This window comes from Crinia signifera, chromosome 11 (assembly GCF_055691185.1).
Source record: "Crinia signifera chromosome 11, ASM5569118v1, whole genome shotgun sequence".
Taxonomy (NCBI): Eukaryota; Metazoa; Chordata; class Amphibia; order Anura; family Myobatrachidae; genus Crinia; species Crinia signifera.
The window spans coordinates 123562581-123576444 of record NC_139227.1 but is presented as its reverse complement, the minus strand read 5'-3'; the positions used below and the strand labels follow the sequence as shown (position 1 = coordinate 123576444).

The following is a 13864-nucleotide window of genomic DNA, read 5'->3' as shown; positions in this document are numbered from 1 at the left end:
ATGTGCAGTATTATTAAAGTGACATTATTACAGGGACTGTTTACATAGAAACTTGTGAGTACAATAGTATTAAAATAATAATGGGGCCCATTTTGTCAATGATTAATAAAGCTTGTTGTGAATGATAAAAAAAAAAAAAAAACTTGTTTTGAATGATAAATGGTACACACCAGCCAATCAGCTCCCATCTGTCCTTTTGTACAACACACGGCTGGAGACGATTGGCTGGAGCACTATGCCATACGCGCAGAGTTTTATCCCTCGTTGATAAATTAGCCCCAATATTCTTTTCATGTCGATTTAAAACAAGTGAGACCATTCTCGATACTTTGTCACTTTCCTTTATAAGTAAACACTAAGAGGTAAATTTTACTAAGGCTTCTAAAAATGAAGAGGTGGTGTTGCCTATAACAACCAGATTAGGGCTGTCATTTCTCTATTGCATCCTAGAAAATAATAGACAGAATCGGATTGGTTGCTATGGAAACATCACCAATTAATTTTTAAAAAAGGTTTTAGTAAATGAACTCCTAGGTTTGCTGCTGTGTTATAATTTATAGGTGGCTTTCTGTGGTAGGTCAATGCGTGTTACTTCAGCTGCTGTGGAACTATACATCCCAGCATGCCCTGCTACAGATTTGCTGTTAGCGTGTGCTAAAACGTGCAGGGCATGCTGGGATGTATAGTTCTACGGAAGCTGTCAGGGACGGTTGTTGGGATTTCTCTGACTTTGACCACCTCTGGCGACCCCGGGACTCGTTCATTGAAACGCAATAGTCAGCGCTGGGAGATGCTCTCACCTCCCACCGTCAACTCAGGCCCCGCCTCTGGTGACTTCACCCACCTGGCATTTTGCTGGGTAGGGATGCTAGTGTAAAAGGGGTCACACCCTGATTGGAGCCGTGTACAAAATCCCGGGTGCGACCCAGGTTGTCAATGGAAAATGGGTAGTTAAGTGAAAGAGATATTACCCGTATCAACCAACCAGATTCTAGCTTTTATCCTGTAGCAGGTGCTAGATAAAGAAGTTGCATCTGGTTGGATGCTGTGGGCTCTCACTTCTGAAAACGCACACTGTAGTAGATTTACCCGTAGGAACGAACTCTCTCCATTCCCCGGGCTGGAACATCCACGTATATATACGCCGGTGCAGAGGTGTTATCTATAATTAGCGCAGAGAATTCTCACCTGATCTGCCTGTTAATAAGAGCCACACATGACTGGCTCACCTGCGCCAGTGCCCACAGGGACCAATTAGCACCCGGCTTGTTGTTTGTTTAGAAGTAATTACTAAATGAAGGAAACACACTCTGCATGTTTACTGATCGATTGCGTTGTTAAAGAGCTAGCATTCTGATTTATTCTAGTACATGGGAGGAGACTGGAACTGTTCCAGATGCGGTTTTTAGAAACTGAGCGGAGATTTCGGCGATGGTATGGAAATAAATCATCGACTTTCTACTTGTTTGGAATAATTCTACCGTTGATGTGGTTTATGTCCGACATGTTGACTGTACTGTAATTGTCATAATGTCTGCATTAAACACATCTACTTCTTGTTAATGTTGACATTCAGCATGGTGACACTGATATGTCGACTTTCTGAGAATGTAACTTTATATTGCTCATTCTTTGCCTAACGCTAATCGTAACTCTTTTGGGATTGTCGACAATTTAAACATGTCAATATCCTCAATATCGACTTTGTGCTGTTGACATAGGTACTAAACTATTATTTTGACTTTGTAACTTGGTAGTCCTCTGGAAGATCTCACCCAGGGCAATCAATCATCTTGAACTTCATAGGTAGAAGATCAGGGACTGGCTCCTCTGGACTGGTGAACACAACTGGAACCTAGACTCATACAGCAAATACCTTTTAACCAGCGGACTGAAGTTGGATTCTGGACCGGACTCAGATGCTGCCTGTAGTAAAGGAAGTTGGGAGTTTTCACACTGGGCCCTGACGATCATCACTTTTGGAACCGTGCACCACTCATGGACAATAGCATGCACACACACACCTGGAACTGGGGATAATGAACTTGAGGGCATCTCAGCAGGCCTGACCACAGTTTTACACAGTCTTGATATATTCCAATATGTAGTCCTGCAGCAACTGCAGGCCTTCTTATTGTCCAGTCCTACTCTAAGGAGACCTCGCTGGGCAGCATGATGCAGAACCTTCTGAGTACAGAAACGGAACCATCAGCAGGACACATCTATTAGTTTTACTATAGGACCATTGCTGTACATAATGAACTTGTGTTGTGGTGGTCCAGAATGTTATGTCTTCGGTGCTTGTGTTTCACTTCCAAGAGGCAGGGAGGAGGAAAACTTCTGAATCTGCATTTACTTGGAGTCTGTGACCAGTAGGAAGCCATGATACGTGAGGCAAAGCAGAAACTGAATCTGGGAATCAATACGTCTTGTTGTTCTGCTGAAAAAAGTGTCTTTAGTATAGTAGTGGCCGATAAGCCGGAAGGAATTCTATCTGGATCTGGAAGTGTCTTCAACAAAGATGTCCGCACAAGCAGCGCTGCATTTGGACAACGTTTCCTATGCAGAGAGTCGCGGTAACGCAACAACTCAGGAGCTGGAGGGTTAACCTGCGGAAAGGTCATTGTAACTGGCAGCCTGTAATTAGTCTGTCAGCATCTGCCTTGGTGCGGCCAGGTCCTGGAATATTCCCCTGTGTGTGCACTTACCAGGGGTAATAGAAGCACCACAAATATACACATGAATCAATAAGGATTATTGCCATTCGGGTACGGTACAGAAATAAAGCTGGAGATCAAACAGGCTGATAATACAGGAGATAAGTCAGCAAGTAACTGGGGGTAAATGGAATAGGTTCCGAGTTTGTCAAATATTTAGCGCTAAACTTGCACATTGTTGCGACTTGGGCAATGGAATAGGATGTGGGTATATGCAAACTGGCATGTTTCCTGCAAACCCAAAACTCGCATCCAGATGTTCCCCGACACGAGTTAATAGCATTCAAGACTTAGTTTTTTTTTTTTTTTCTACATGGGAGGACTGCATGTTCCAGTAAACCTCCCCCATATTCTGGTACTTGGAGAACCACAAGTATCAGCAAGCTCCGCATTGAAGGGATCATGAGTTCCTATAGTTCCTTTGTAAAAAAAATATTAAAATATAGACCGTACGCACACAGTAATAGTACAACTTTAATAAAATCCCTTGCACCCTCAGATATAATTACCTATACTCCCTGTAACCCTTCACGTCCTTTCCAGTAGCATCGTACATGTTAAAGAAAAATCCATATTTGCCTATCATTGATGTAAATCGGGTCCTTTTCAGTACATGTAGGCATTCAAAGGGTTAAACAATAACAAACCTAATCAACCAAACCAACGACTAGGAGATCTGGCAGCCTATCAGCAGCCACTACCAAATGCAACAGCCCACTGATTGGCTGTATGTGGACAAGTTGCCAATCACTGCATTCCCATTGAAGTCTATGGAGTGGCTCTGCTTTATAGACTTCAATGGTGATAACCACTACATTGCATCCTATGAGGGGAACACAAGCTTAGCATCCAACCTTGTGGTTTCCATCACAGATAGAAAAAAAAAAAAAATGTTTCTTTTTGCATTTGCTTTACACACGGAAGCATGTACGGATGATCTGTACACGCATACATACAACCGCACCCTCCAGAAAACGCTGCTACTAGTAGCATTAGACCGTGATGGGCTGGGCTGGGTACACTGCAGAACGGAACCTGGGTTACCCCTCCCATAATGTCTGCCAGCCCTCGCCAGCTGGGTATGGATCATTGGATAGACAGAAATGTCGACTGTCATGCATGTCGTCTTTCAGTGGTCGACCTAATGCTTATAGACCTAGTGACCGTAACCCTCGCCCGCTCAGCAGGGGTGATAGGGAAAACCAGCCCCGTTGTTTGAGAACACTAGGCCTCTGCACATGTCCGTGTAGTGGTGGGTATGGGGTAATAAACATACGAATTGGTGTTTACTGGTGAACCACAATTTCCCTTCAAGTCTTGCCGTGTCTAAAGTACTTCAATGTGCCAGTGCCTGCTGTGACATCATAGAGAGTGCAGGTACTTTTAGAACTACAAGAACCAGCATGTATATTATATCAAATAAATACTTTACGCCGTTCATTGCTCATTTCTAGCTATGCCTAGGCCCCAAAGTTTTCTGTCATTATTATGATCATCGCCTGTCTCGCTGTAGTATCCCAGCAGTAACCAGGGGCAGGATGCGGTCATTGGAACGACAAGAATTATGTCTACATTAATAATGTTCATGGTTAGAATGTCGGTGTATTTACCAGAACGGTGCTTGGTCAGATGACTCTGTCGGAACTTCATTTGGTGATCATCGGGACCCAGAAGATGCAGTTGTCAATCATGCCAACAAATTTTCAGTGTCTACATGTTGAATGTGCCACATACCACACAGCCAGTATTGCCGACATAGATGTGACCAACTCCTTGTCCATTAATTTCCGAGAACCCAAAGGGCCCGACATGCAGCCACTAGATCGGGCCTGGGATCAACATCGCTCAAACAGACGTTCCGACATTCCTGAAGAATACATTTGTAGAAACTTTAGCAAATGTACCCCTAGGTGTGTGGCATGTACCCTGTACCATGGTTGCCGTGTTTGATAGGGGCAAAATTGGCATTGCACGAGGTAGTGGAAGTGTCTTGATGAAGGCTGTGGCACTCCCAAAAAAGGCAGGGGCAATAGTTTTGGTACTTGTGTAGTTTCACGGCGCCACCGCGCGCACAGTTTGTGTTTGAAACTTGGCAGCTTGCCAGATTCTGTGTTTAACTGTGTGCGTGCCGCTCTAGCTGTTTGCTGACAGATCACTGTGGTACTTGTAGTTCCACAGTGAAATAGACAGTCCTGCACACCGCTGACAACGGGGGCATGTAAACTAGACACCCCGGCACACACTAAAATTTAGACGCTAAAGCGTCTAAATCCAGACTCCCTGGAAACCGATAAGAAGGGGGCATCTAAATTTAGACGCTAAAGCGTCTGAATTTAGTTGGATCTAGGGGTGCACAATGACACTAGTCGACGTAACAGCTGTCGACCTTGTTAATTCCACTATCCACGCCACCCCGAAGCGTGGCGAGGGGACGCGGTACGCGTCCGACCGACCTTTTCATACCCCTACTATTCACGTCGGCGTGGAGTTGTTTTTATAAAGTGTGTCGAGCGAAGCGAGCCACCGTGCCTGAAGCGTGGCGAGCGGACGCGGATTACTTCACAGGTATACGCGTCCCCTCATGGGGCTCGCCACGCTTCGGGCTCGCTGCTCTCGCCACACTTTATATAATCAACTCCACGCCGACGTGGATAGTGGGGGTATGAAAAGGTCGGTCCGGCGCGTACCGCGTCCCCTCGCCACGCTTCGGGGTGGCATGGATAGTGGAATTAACAAGGTTGACAGCTGTTACGTTGACTAGTGTCATTGTGAACAGGTTTAATTGTGTTATGCACAGTGCACCCCTATACCCAACTAAATTCAGACGCTTTAGCGTCTAAATTTAGATGCCCCCTTCTTATCGGTTTCCAGGGAGTCTGGATTCAGACGCTTTAACGTCTACATTTTAGCATGTGCCGGGGTGTCCAGTTTACATGCCCCCATTGTCAGCGGTGTGCAGGACTGTCTATTTCACTGTGGAACTACAAGTACCACAGTGACCTGTCAGTGCTGGGCAGCGCGCGCTACGCTGATAACATAGATTACATATGTAAAGTAGGCACGCGCTGCGCTGAGAACAGCTAGAGCGGCACACGCACAGTTAAACACAGAGTCTGGCAAGCTGCCAAGTTTCAAACAGACTGTGCGCGCGGTGGCGCCGTGAAACTACATAAGTACCATAGTTTTTAATGCAGATTGGCCCAGCATGCCGACCACCACAGCCTGTCAAAATGGGCGCATCTTGGATGCATTGTGAGCAAATTCACAGATGGAAGCACACAGGGCCTTATTCTAGTTCACTCTTTCTGACAAAATTCTTCTTAGATGGACAAAACCATGTGCACTGCAGGTGGGGCAGATGTAACTTGTGCAGCGAGAATTAGATTTGGGTGGGGTTTTACTTCAAAGTGAGATCTATATTGCAGTGTAAAAATAAAGCAGCCAGTATTTACCCTGCACAGAAACAAAATAACTCACCCAAATCTAATTCTCTCTGCACATGTTACATCTGCCCCCCCTGCAGTGCACATGTTTTTGTCCATCTAAGAAGTATTTTGTCAGAAAGTGTGAACCAAAATAACCCCCACAGTCCTCCCGGCTATGAGGCAGGGCCAAAGGGCGGCCAGATGTATCAAGCTTCAAAAAAGTGATAAAGTGGAAAAACAACCAGCCAATCCATTCCTACCTGTCATTTTTCAAACACAGGACCATATGCACGAAGTTTCAGAAGTGATAAAGTGGAGAGTGATAAACAGCCAGCCAATCAGCTCCTACCTGCCATGTCAAAGACTGTGCTTGAAAAATGTCAGGCAGGAGCTGATTGGCTGGCTGTTTATCACTCTCCATTTTATAACTTTTTTGAAGCATAGTGCATCTGGCCCACAGCCTGTAACATGGCAGCTAGGAGCTGATTGGCTGGCTGTTTATAGCTCCATTTTATCACTTTTTGAAGCTTAGTACATCTGGCCCCAAGTGCATATTGCTGAGAGAAGTTAAGACATTTGTGAATTCGGAAGAACCCGTTTTTCATGCGCCAGGGCGCTCGCTGCCTGATCGACAGGCAGGGGGCGTTTCAGGATGGGCACCCGACATTTCAAAGGCATGCCCACAAAAATGGTGGGCATACCCCACCGAAAGCGCAGGCGTACCTGCTCGGGGTGGGTGTATGATGTCAGTGCTGTCTCCAAATTGTTCAAATGAAAAGTAGGTCCTGGTTTTTCACAACGAAGAGAGGGGAAATCATTTGATGGTGAGTGTCAGTGACCATTGATTGATTCTGCCTCTGTGTGCAGCTGTGTAAGCGTACGCATCCGCTCGAAGTGTAGCGCGGGCATTCAGCCGGTTGGCGGTTTGCCCGCTACGCAGCGGATATAAGCAGCCAGACGAACAGGTCTGAATCAGGCCCCAGTTTTCAGGGTTTAGACCTCTGTAATTAGCATCGGCTGGGATAACTGAGATGATTCGTGGGCTTGCACGCGTCTGTGAAATTGCACATGTACGATGTGTGCGAGTGTCCTGGAGGTAAGTTGTGAGGAGACGGATGTGTTTAATAGACGTGGCCGCTGTCTGGGATGAGGGGATGATGCCTTAAGCCTGCTTAATTAGTGACACAAGGAGTTGGTGAGGGTGAGGGGCAGATTTTGGCCCCTCGGAGCGATTTTGTGATGGTGGTGGTTTCCCATCACGAGTACGGATGTTGCCATGGGAACAGCATTTCTTGGAATGAGATGTGTTGTCCTCCTTGACCAGTCAGAAGCCAGTGTGACCCTCTAGCAGGCTTGCCTTTATCCCCGGTGCATCTCTGTCCAGGCTGAGGCCTGTCTGCTAACAGAGACCTAAATGATGGAGTTATCTGTCTGTATACATGAACACTTCTATGTATCACCAGCATATTCTGTAGTGCTGTACAGTCATGGAAGAGATTGGACAGGTGTGCTGATTGGCCAGCAGCTAGGGGGCGGTAAGTAATGTACGAGGAAAGGAATAATACCGTAATCGTCTGTGACAGATAAAACCCTTGGAGGATCCTAGTCAGTCAATACCCGGGACCCTCTCATGCAAATTATTTCTGAATTATTTTCTTTTTCTAATTGTACTTACCAACAGTCTACTATCTGATACTGATGTACATCTAATGTCTGCGGTGCATGTCATTTAAGTTGCTAATGGGTACATTACATTAATACAGTATTCCTGTGTTGTGGAGCCCATAGGCTGGTGGCTAATTGATAATCTCTCCCTGCTTATTCTGTGTAATACATATATTAGATGTCACCTTACAGCTATATTATAGTTATAAGTGCAATAAAAATGAGAAAGTTCTAGGAGGGGGAAAAGGAAAATTGAAGAAGCATGAGGAAAATAAGTTGTGTAAAGGAAAGTAAGAAAGATAAAGTTTCTGAGGAAGTTGTGTGAAGAAAATGGATAATTGAGAGAAGTATAAGGAAGAGGAGGAAGTTGGGTGAGGGAAATGGATGAATGAGAAGTATAAGGAAGAGGAGGAAGTTGGGTGAGGGAAATGGATGAATGAGAAGTTTAAGGAAGAGGAGGAAGTTGGGTGAGGGAAATGGATGAATGAGAAGTTTAAGGAAGAGGAGGAAGTTGGGTGAGGGAAATGGATGAATGAGAAGTTTAAGGAAGAGGAGGAAGTTGGGTGAGGGAAATGGATGAATGAGAAGTTTAAGGAAGAGGAGGAAGTTGGGTGAGGAAAATGGATGAATGAGAAGTTTAAGGGAGTGGAGATAGTTGTGAGGGGAAATTGGTGAATGTGAAGTATACGTAAGAGGAGGAAGTTATGTGCAGAGAGGAGAAAGTTGTGTAAGGAAAATGGGTGAATGTGAGAAGCATAAGGAAGAGGAGGAAGTTGTGAGGGAATTGGATGAATGTAAGAAGTATAAGGAAGAGGAATAATTTATGTGTGAGGGAAATGGATGAATATGACGTCTAAGAGGAGGAAGTTACAGTATGTGCAAAGAGGAGGAAGTTATTATGAGAGTGGAGGAAGTTGTTTGAGGAAATTGGATGAATGAGAACTATAAGAAAGAGGAGAAAGTTGTGTGAGGGAAATGTATGAATGTGGAGTAAAAGTAAGAGGAGAAAGGTGTATGCTCTAAATGGATGAATGAGAAGTATAAGGAAGACGGGGAAGTTGTGAGGGAATTGGATGAAGTATGAGGAAAATAAGTAATGTGAAGGAGAAGAACGCAAGGAAGATAAAGTTATGTGAGGAAAAAGAGGAAGTTGTGTCAGGGGAATACGGAGAAAATGAGAATTATAAGGTAGAACAGGAATTCCCAACCACGGTCCTCAAGGCACACCAAAAGTGCAGGTTTTGTAGCTATCCAGGCTTGAGCACAGGTGACTTAATTAGTATCTGAGGGATTCTGATTAAACCATCTGTGCTGAAGTCTGGATATCACTAAAACCTGCACTGTTGGTGTGCCTTGAGGACCGTGGTTGGGAATGCCTAAGGTAGAAGAATAAGTTATGTGCAGAGATGATGGAGTTGTGTGAGGGAAATGGGTGAATATGGAAAGTTTGAGGAAGAGGAGGAAGTTGGGTGAGGGAAATGGATGAATGAGAAGTATAAGTAAGAGGAGGAAGTTACAGTATGCAGAGAGGCGGAAGTTGTATGCTCTAAATCTGGGGTAGCCAACTCCAGTCCTCGAGAGCTACCAACAGTGCATGTTTTCCATGTCTCCTCACAGAATCACAAGTGAAATAATTAGCTCCACCTGTGGATCTTTTAGAATGTGTCAGTCAGTAATGAGTGCACCTTTGCAGCAGCTAGGTTGTCTGGAAAATTAGAACTGTTGATAGCTCTTGAATACTGGAGTTGGCTACCACTGCTCTAAATGGATGAATGTTAAGTATAAGGAAGAGGAGAAAGTTGTGAGGGAAATGGATGAATGTGATGTATAAGTAAGAGGAGGAAGTTACAGTATGTGCAAAGGAGGAAGTTGTATGCTCTAAATGGATGAATGTGAGAATTATACGGATGAGGAAGAAGTTGGGTGAGGGAAATGGATGAATGTGAGAAGTATAAGGAAAAGGAGGAAGTTGTATGCTCTAAATGGATGAATGTGAGAATTATACGGATGAGGAAGAAGTTGGGTGAGGGAAATGGATGAATGTGAGAAGTATAAGGAAAAGGAGGAAGTTGTATGCTCTAAATGGATGAATGTGAGAATTATACGGATGAGGAAGAAGTTGGGTGAGGGAAATGGATGAATGTGATGTATAAGTAAGAGGAGGAAGTTGTGTGAGGGAATTGGATGAATGAGAACTATAAGTAAGAGGAGGAAGTTACAGTATGTGCAGAGGAGGAAGTTGTATGCTCTAAATGGATGAATGTGAGAATTATACGTAAGAGGAAGAAGTTGGGTGAGGGAAATGGATGAATGTGAGAAGTATAAGGAAAAGGAGGAAGTTGTATGCTCTAAATGGATGAATGTGAGAATTATACGGATGAGGAAGAAGTTGGGTGAGGGAAATGGATGAATGTGAGAAGTATAAGGAAAAGGAGGAAGTTGTATGCGCTAAATGGATGAATGTGAAATATACTGAAGCGGAGGAAGTTGTGAGGGAATTGGGTGAATGTGAAGTATAAGGAAGAGGAGGAAGTTACGTGCAGAGCGGAGGAAGTTGTACTGTATGCAGTAAATGCATGAATGTGAAGTACAGAATAAAGAAGAGGAGGAAGTTGTGGGAAATGGATGAATATGAGAAGGATGAGGAGGAATGTGTAAGGGGAAAAATACATGGGGAATAGGAAGAAGGTTTGGGGAGGAATGTGAGGGAGATGGTTACGTTTAGAAGAGGAGGATGTTGCCTGAGGAAGAGAAGGAATAATGTGAAAAGAAAAGGGAAGAGGCATTTCTGCGAAGAGGAAGAGAAGGAAGTTCTGTCTGTGTGAGGCTGTACAATCATCTGTAACGCCTGTACTCACTGGCACGTTAATTACAGTGCTCACTGCAGGCATCCAGTGTATAAAAAGCCTCTACTGCATGGCAACAGCAGTAAAGCTACCAATGGGTATAATCACCAAGGAAATAATTGCTTTCATTGGCACGCATTAACATTCATTAACATTATTATTTAAATTCAAATAAGATTCTGACGAAGGATAAAACCACATCTCCAGAGCTCTTACATCAGATATGTACTTGAGTAAACGCAGTGGGCAAGTGACTGAGAAAGCTGCTGAATAGGAGTACCTCTGTTGAATAGGAGTACCTCTGTTGGATGCAGCTGTAAGAGAGCTTACAGAACACTGTAATAATCAATGTGTCTTCCAGCAGAAGAAGGCATTAAGGTAAACCAGGCACCCACTTAATGAATTAATGATATGCAGCAGGCAGGTTGCTTGCAGCAGCCCAGCCACCTGATGAAGCTTCTGCCATTGGCTGCCCTGTGTCTGTGTAACCCTGTGATGGAAGTGTCAGTCAGGGTTCCACAAGGAGCAGGGGTTTGCCGATTGGGCTGGGGAGAGTGATGTCAGTAGCTCAGGGAGCAGAGTGAGGCAGGAGTAGACCTGCAGACACAGACACAATATTTCCTCCTCTCGCTCCAGTGCTGGAGCAGGCAGGGTGCACTGAGGGTCTCACAGGAGGGGAGACTGCTGCCCAGCACCCCTCTTTACACTCTGTAAATGGTACAGTCCTCCAGATTGTGAGCCCCAAGTACACGAGCCTCCACTGATTCCACTTACTGGAGGCTGGAGGAACCAATCTCAGAGCAGGTACCTAGTGCCCAGGAGGGAAGGTCCACAGCCTCAGCATCACCTGAGGATGGAGGGGGTCAGCAGTAACCGGACCATGTGTTACAGCAGGTGGAGCTATGACAGGTACTGTGCAGACTGCATGTGATGGGCGGGGGGGGGGGGGGGGGGGGGGGGGGGGGGGCAGCACTGGAGGGGGTTAATGCAACAGAATCTGCTACAAATGTGATACAGAAATGTGATACAATCAGCTACTAATGGGATACAACCTGATAAATAAATGTGATACAATGTGATCTGTACAGGTGATACTATCAGCTGCAGTGTGGTCCATAGACGTGATACAGGCAGCTACAGTGTGGTCCATAGATGTGATACAGGCAGCTGCAGTGTGGTCCATATATGTGATACAGGCAGCTACAATGTGATCTGTACAGGTGATACTATCAGCTACAATGTGGTCCATATATGTGATACAGGCAGCTACAATGTGATCTGTACAGGTGATACAGGCAGCTACAGTGTGGTCCATGGATGTGATACAGGCAGCTACAATGTGATCTGTACAGGTGATACAGGCAGCTACAATGTGGTCCATATATGTGATACAGGCAGCTACAGTGTGGTCCATGGATGTGATACAGGCAGCTACAGTGTGGTCCATATATGTGATACAGGCAGCTACAGTGTGGTCCATAGATGTGATACAGGAAGCTACAGTGTGGTCCATGGATGTGATACAGGCAGCTACAGTGTGGTCCATGGATGTGATACAGGAAGCTACAGTGTGGTCCATGGATGTGATACAGGCAGCTACAGTGTGGTCCATATATGTGATACAGGCAGCTACAGTGTGGTCCATATATGTGATACAGGCAGCTACAGTGTGGTCCATGGATGTGATACAGGCAGCTACAGTGTGGTCCATAGATGTGATACAGGCAGCTACAGTGTGGTCCATAGATGTGATACAGGCAGCTACAGTGTGGTCCATAGATGTGATACAGGCAGCTACAGTGTGGTCCATAGATGTGATACAGGCAGCTACAGTGTGGTCCATATATGTGATACAGGCAGCTACAGTGTGGTCCATAGATGTGATACAGGCAGCTACAGTGTGGTCCATATATGTGATACAGGCAGCTACAATGTGGTCCATATATGTGATACAGGCAGCTACAATGTGGTCCATATATGTGATACAGGCAGCTGCAGTGTGGTCCATAGATGTGATACAGGCAGCTACAGTGTGGTCCATATATGTGATACAGGCAGCTACAATGTGGTCCATATATGTGATACAGGCAGCTACAGTGTGGTCCATAGATGTGATACAGGCAGCTGCGGTGTGGTCCATATATGTGATACAGGCAGCTACGGTGTGGTCCATGGATGTGATACAGGCAGCTGCAGTGTGGTCCATGGATGTGATACAGGAAGCTACAGTGTGGTCCATATATGTGATACAGGCAGCTACAGTGTGGGCCATATATGTGATACAGGCAGCTACAGTGTGGTCCATATATGTGATACAGGCAGCTGCAGTGTGGTCCATGGATGTGATACAGGCAGCTACAGTGTGGTCCATATATGTGATACAGGCAGCTACAGTGTGGTCCATATATGTGATACAGGCAGCTACAGTGTGGTCCATGGATGTGATACAGGCAGCTACAGTGTGGTCCATATATGTGATACAGGCAGCTGCAGTGTGGTCCATGGATGTGATACAGGAAGCTACAGTGTGGTCCATATATGTGATACAGGCAGCTACAGTGTGTGCCATATATGTGATACAGGCAGCTACAGTGTGGTCCATATATGTGATACAGGCAGCTGCAGTGTGGTCCATGGATGTGATACAGGCAGCTACAGTGTGGTCCATATATGTGATACAGGCAGCTGCAGTGTGGTCCATATATGTGATACAGGCAGCTACAGTGTAGTCCATGGATGTGATACAGGCAGCTGCAGTGTGGTCCATGGATGTGATACAGGCAGCTGCAGTGTGGTCCATATATGTGATACAGGCAGCTACAGTGTGGTCCATATATGTGATACAGGCAGCTACAGTGTAGTCCATGGATGTGATACAGGCAGCTGCAGTGTGGTCCATGGATGTGATACAGGCAGCTACAGTGTGGTCCATATATGTGATACAGGCAGCTACAGTGTGGTCTATATATGTGATACAGGCAGCTACAATGAGATCTGTACAGGTGATACTATCAGCTACAATGTGGTCCATGGATGTGATACAGGCAGCTACAGTGTGGTCCAAAGATGTGATACAGGCAGCTGCAGTGTGGTCCATATATGTGATACAGGCAGCTACAGTGTGGTCCATAGATGTGATACAGGCAGCTACAGTGTGGTCCATATATGAGATACAGGCAGCTACAGTGTGGTCCATAGATGTGATACAGGC

At 45.3% G+C, this 13864-nt stretch overlaps 1 protein-coding gene across 1 annotated transcript in view; it reads left to right on the top strand.

The window, feature by feature from the left end:
• The first annotated feature begins 11279 nt into the window (after positions 1–11279).
• Positions 11280–13864, top strand: part of TUB (TUB bipartite transcription factor) — a 184668-nt gene continuing 182083 nt past the window's right edge. The window contains exon 1 of the mRNA XM_083164653.1: positions 11280–11562. Within this exon, the coding sequence (XP_083020779.1) occupies positions 11507–11562 (56 nt within the window). The 5' untranslated portion in view covers positions 11280–11506. The remainder of the gene's footprint in view (positions 11563–13864) is intronic.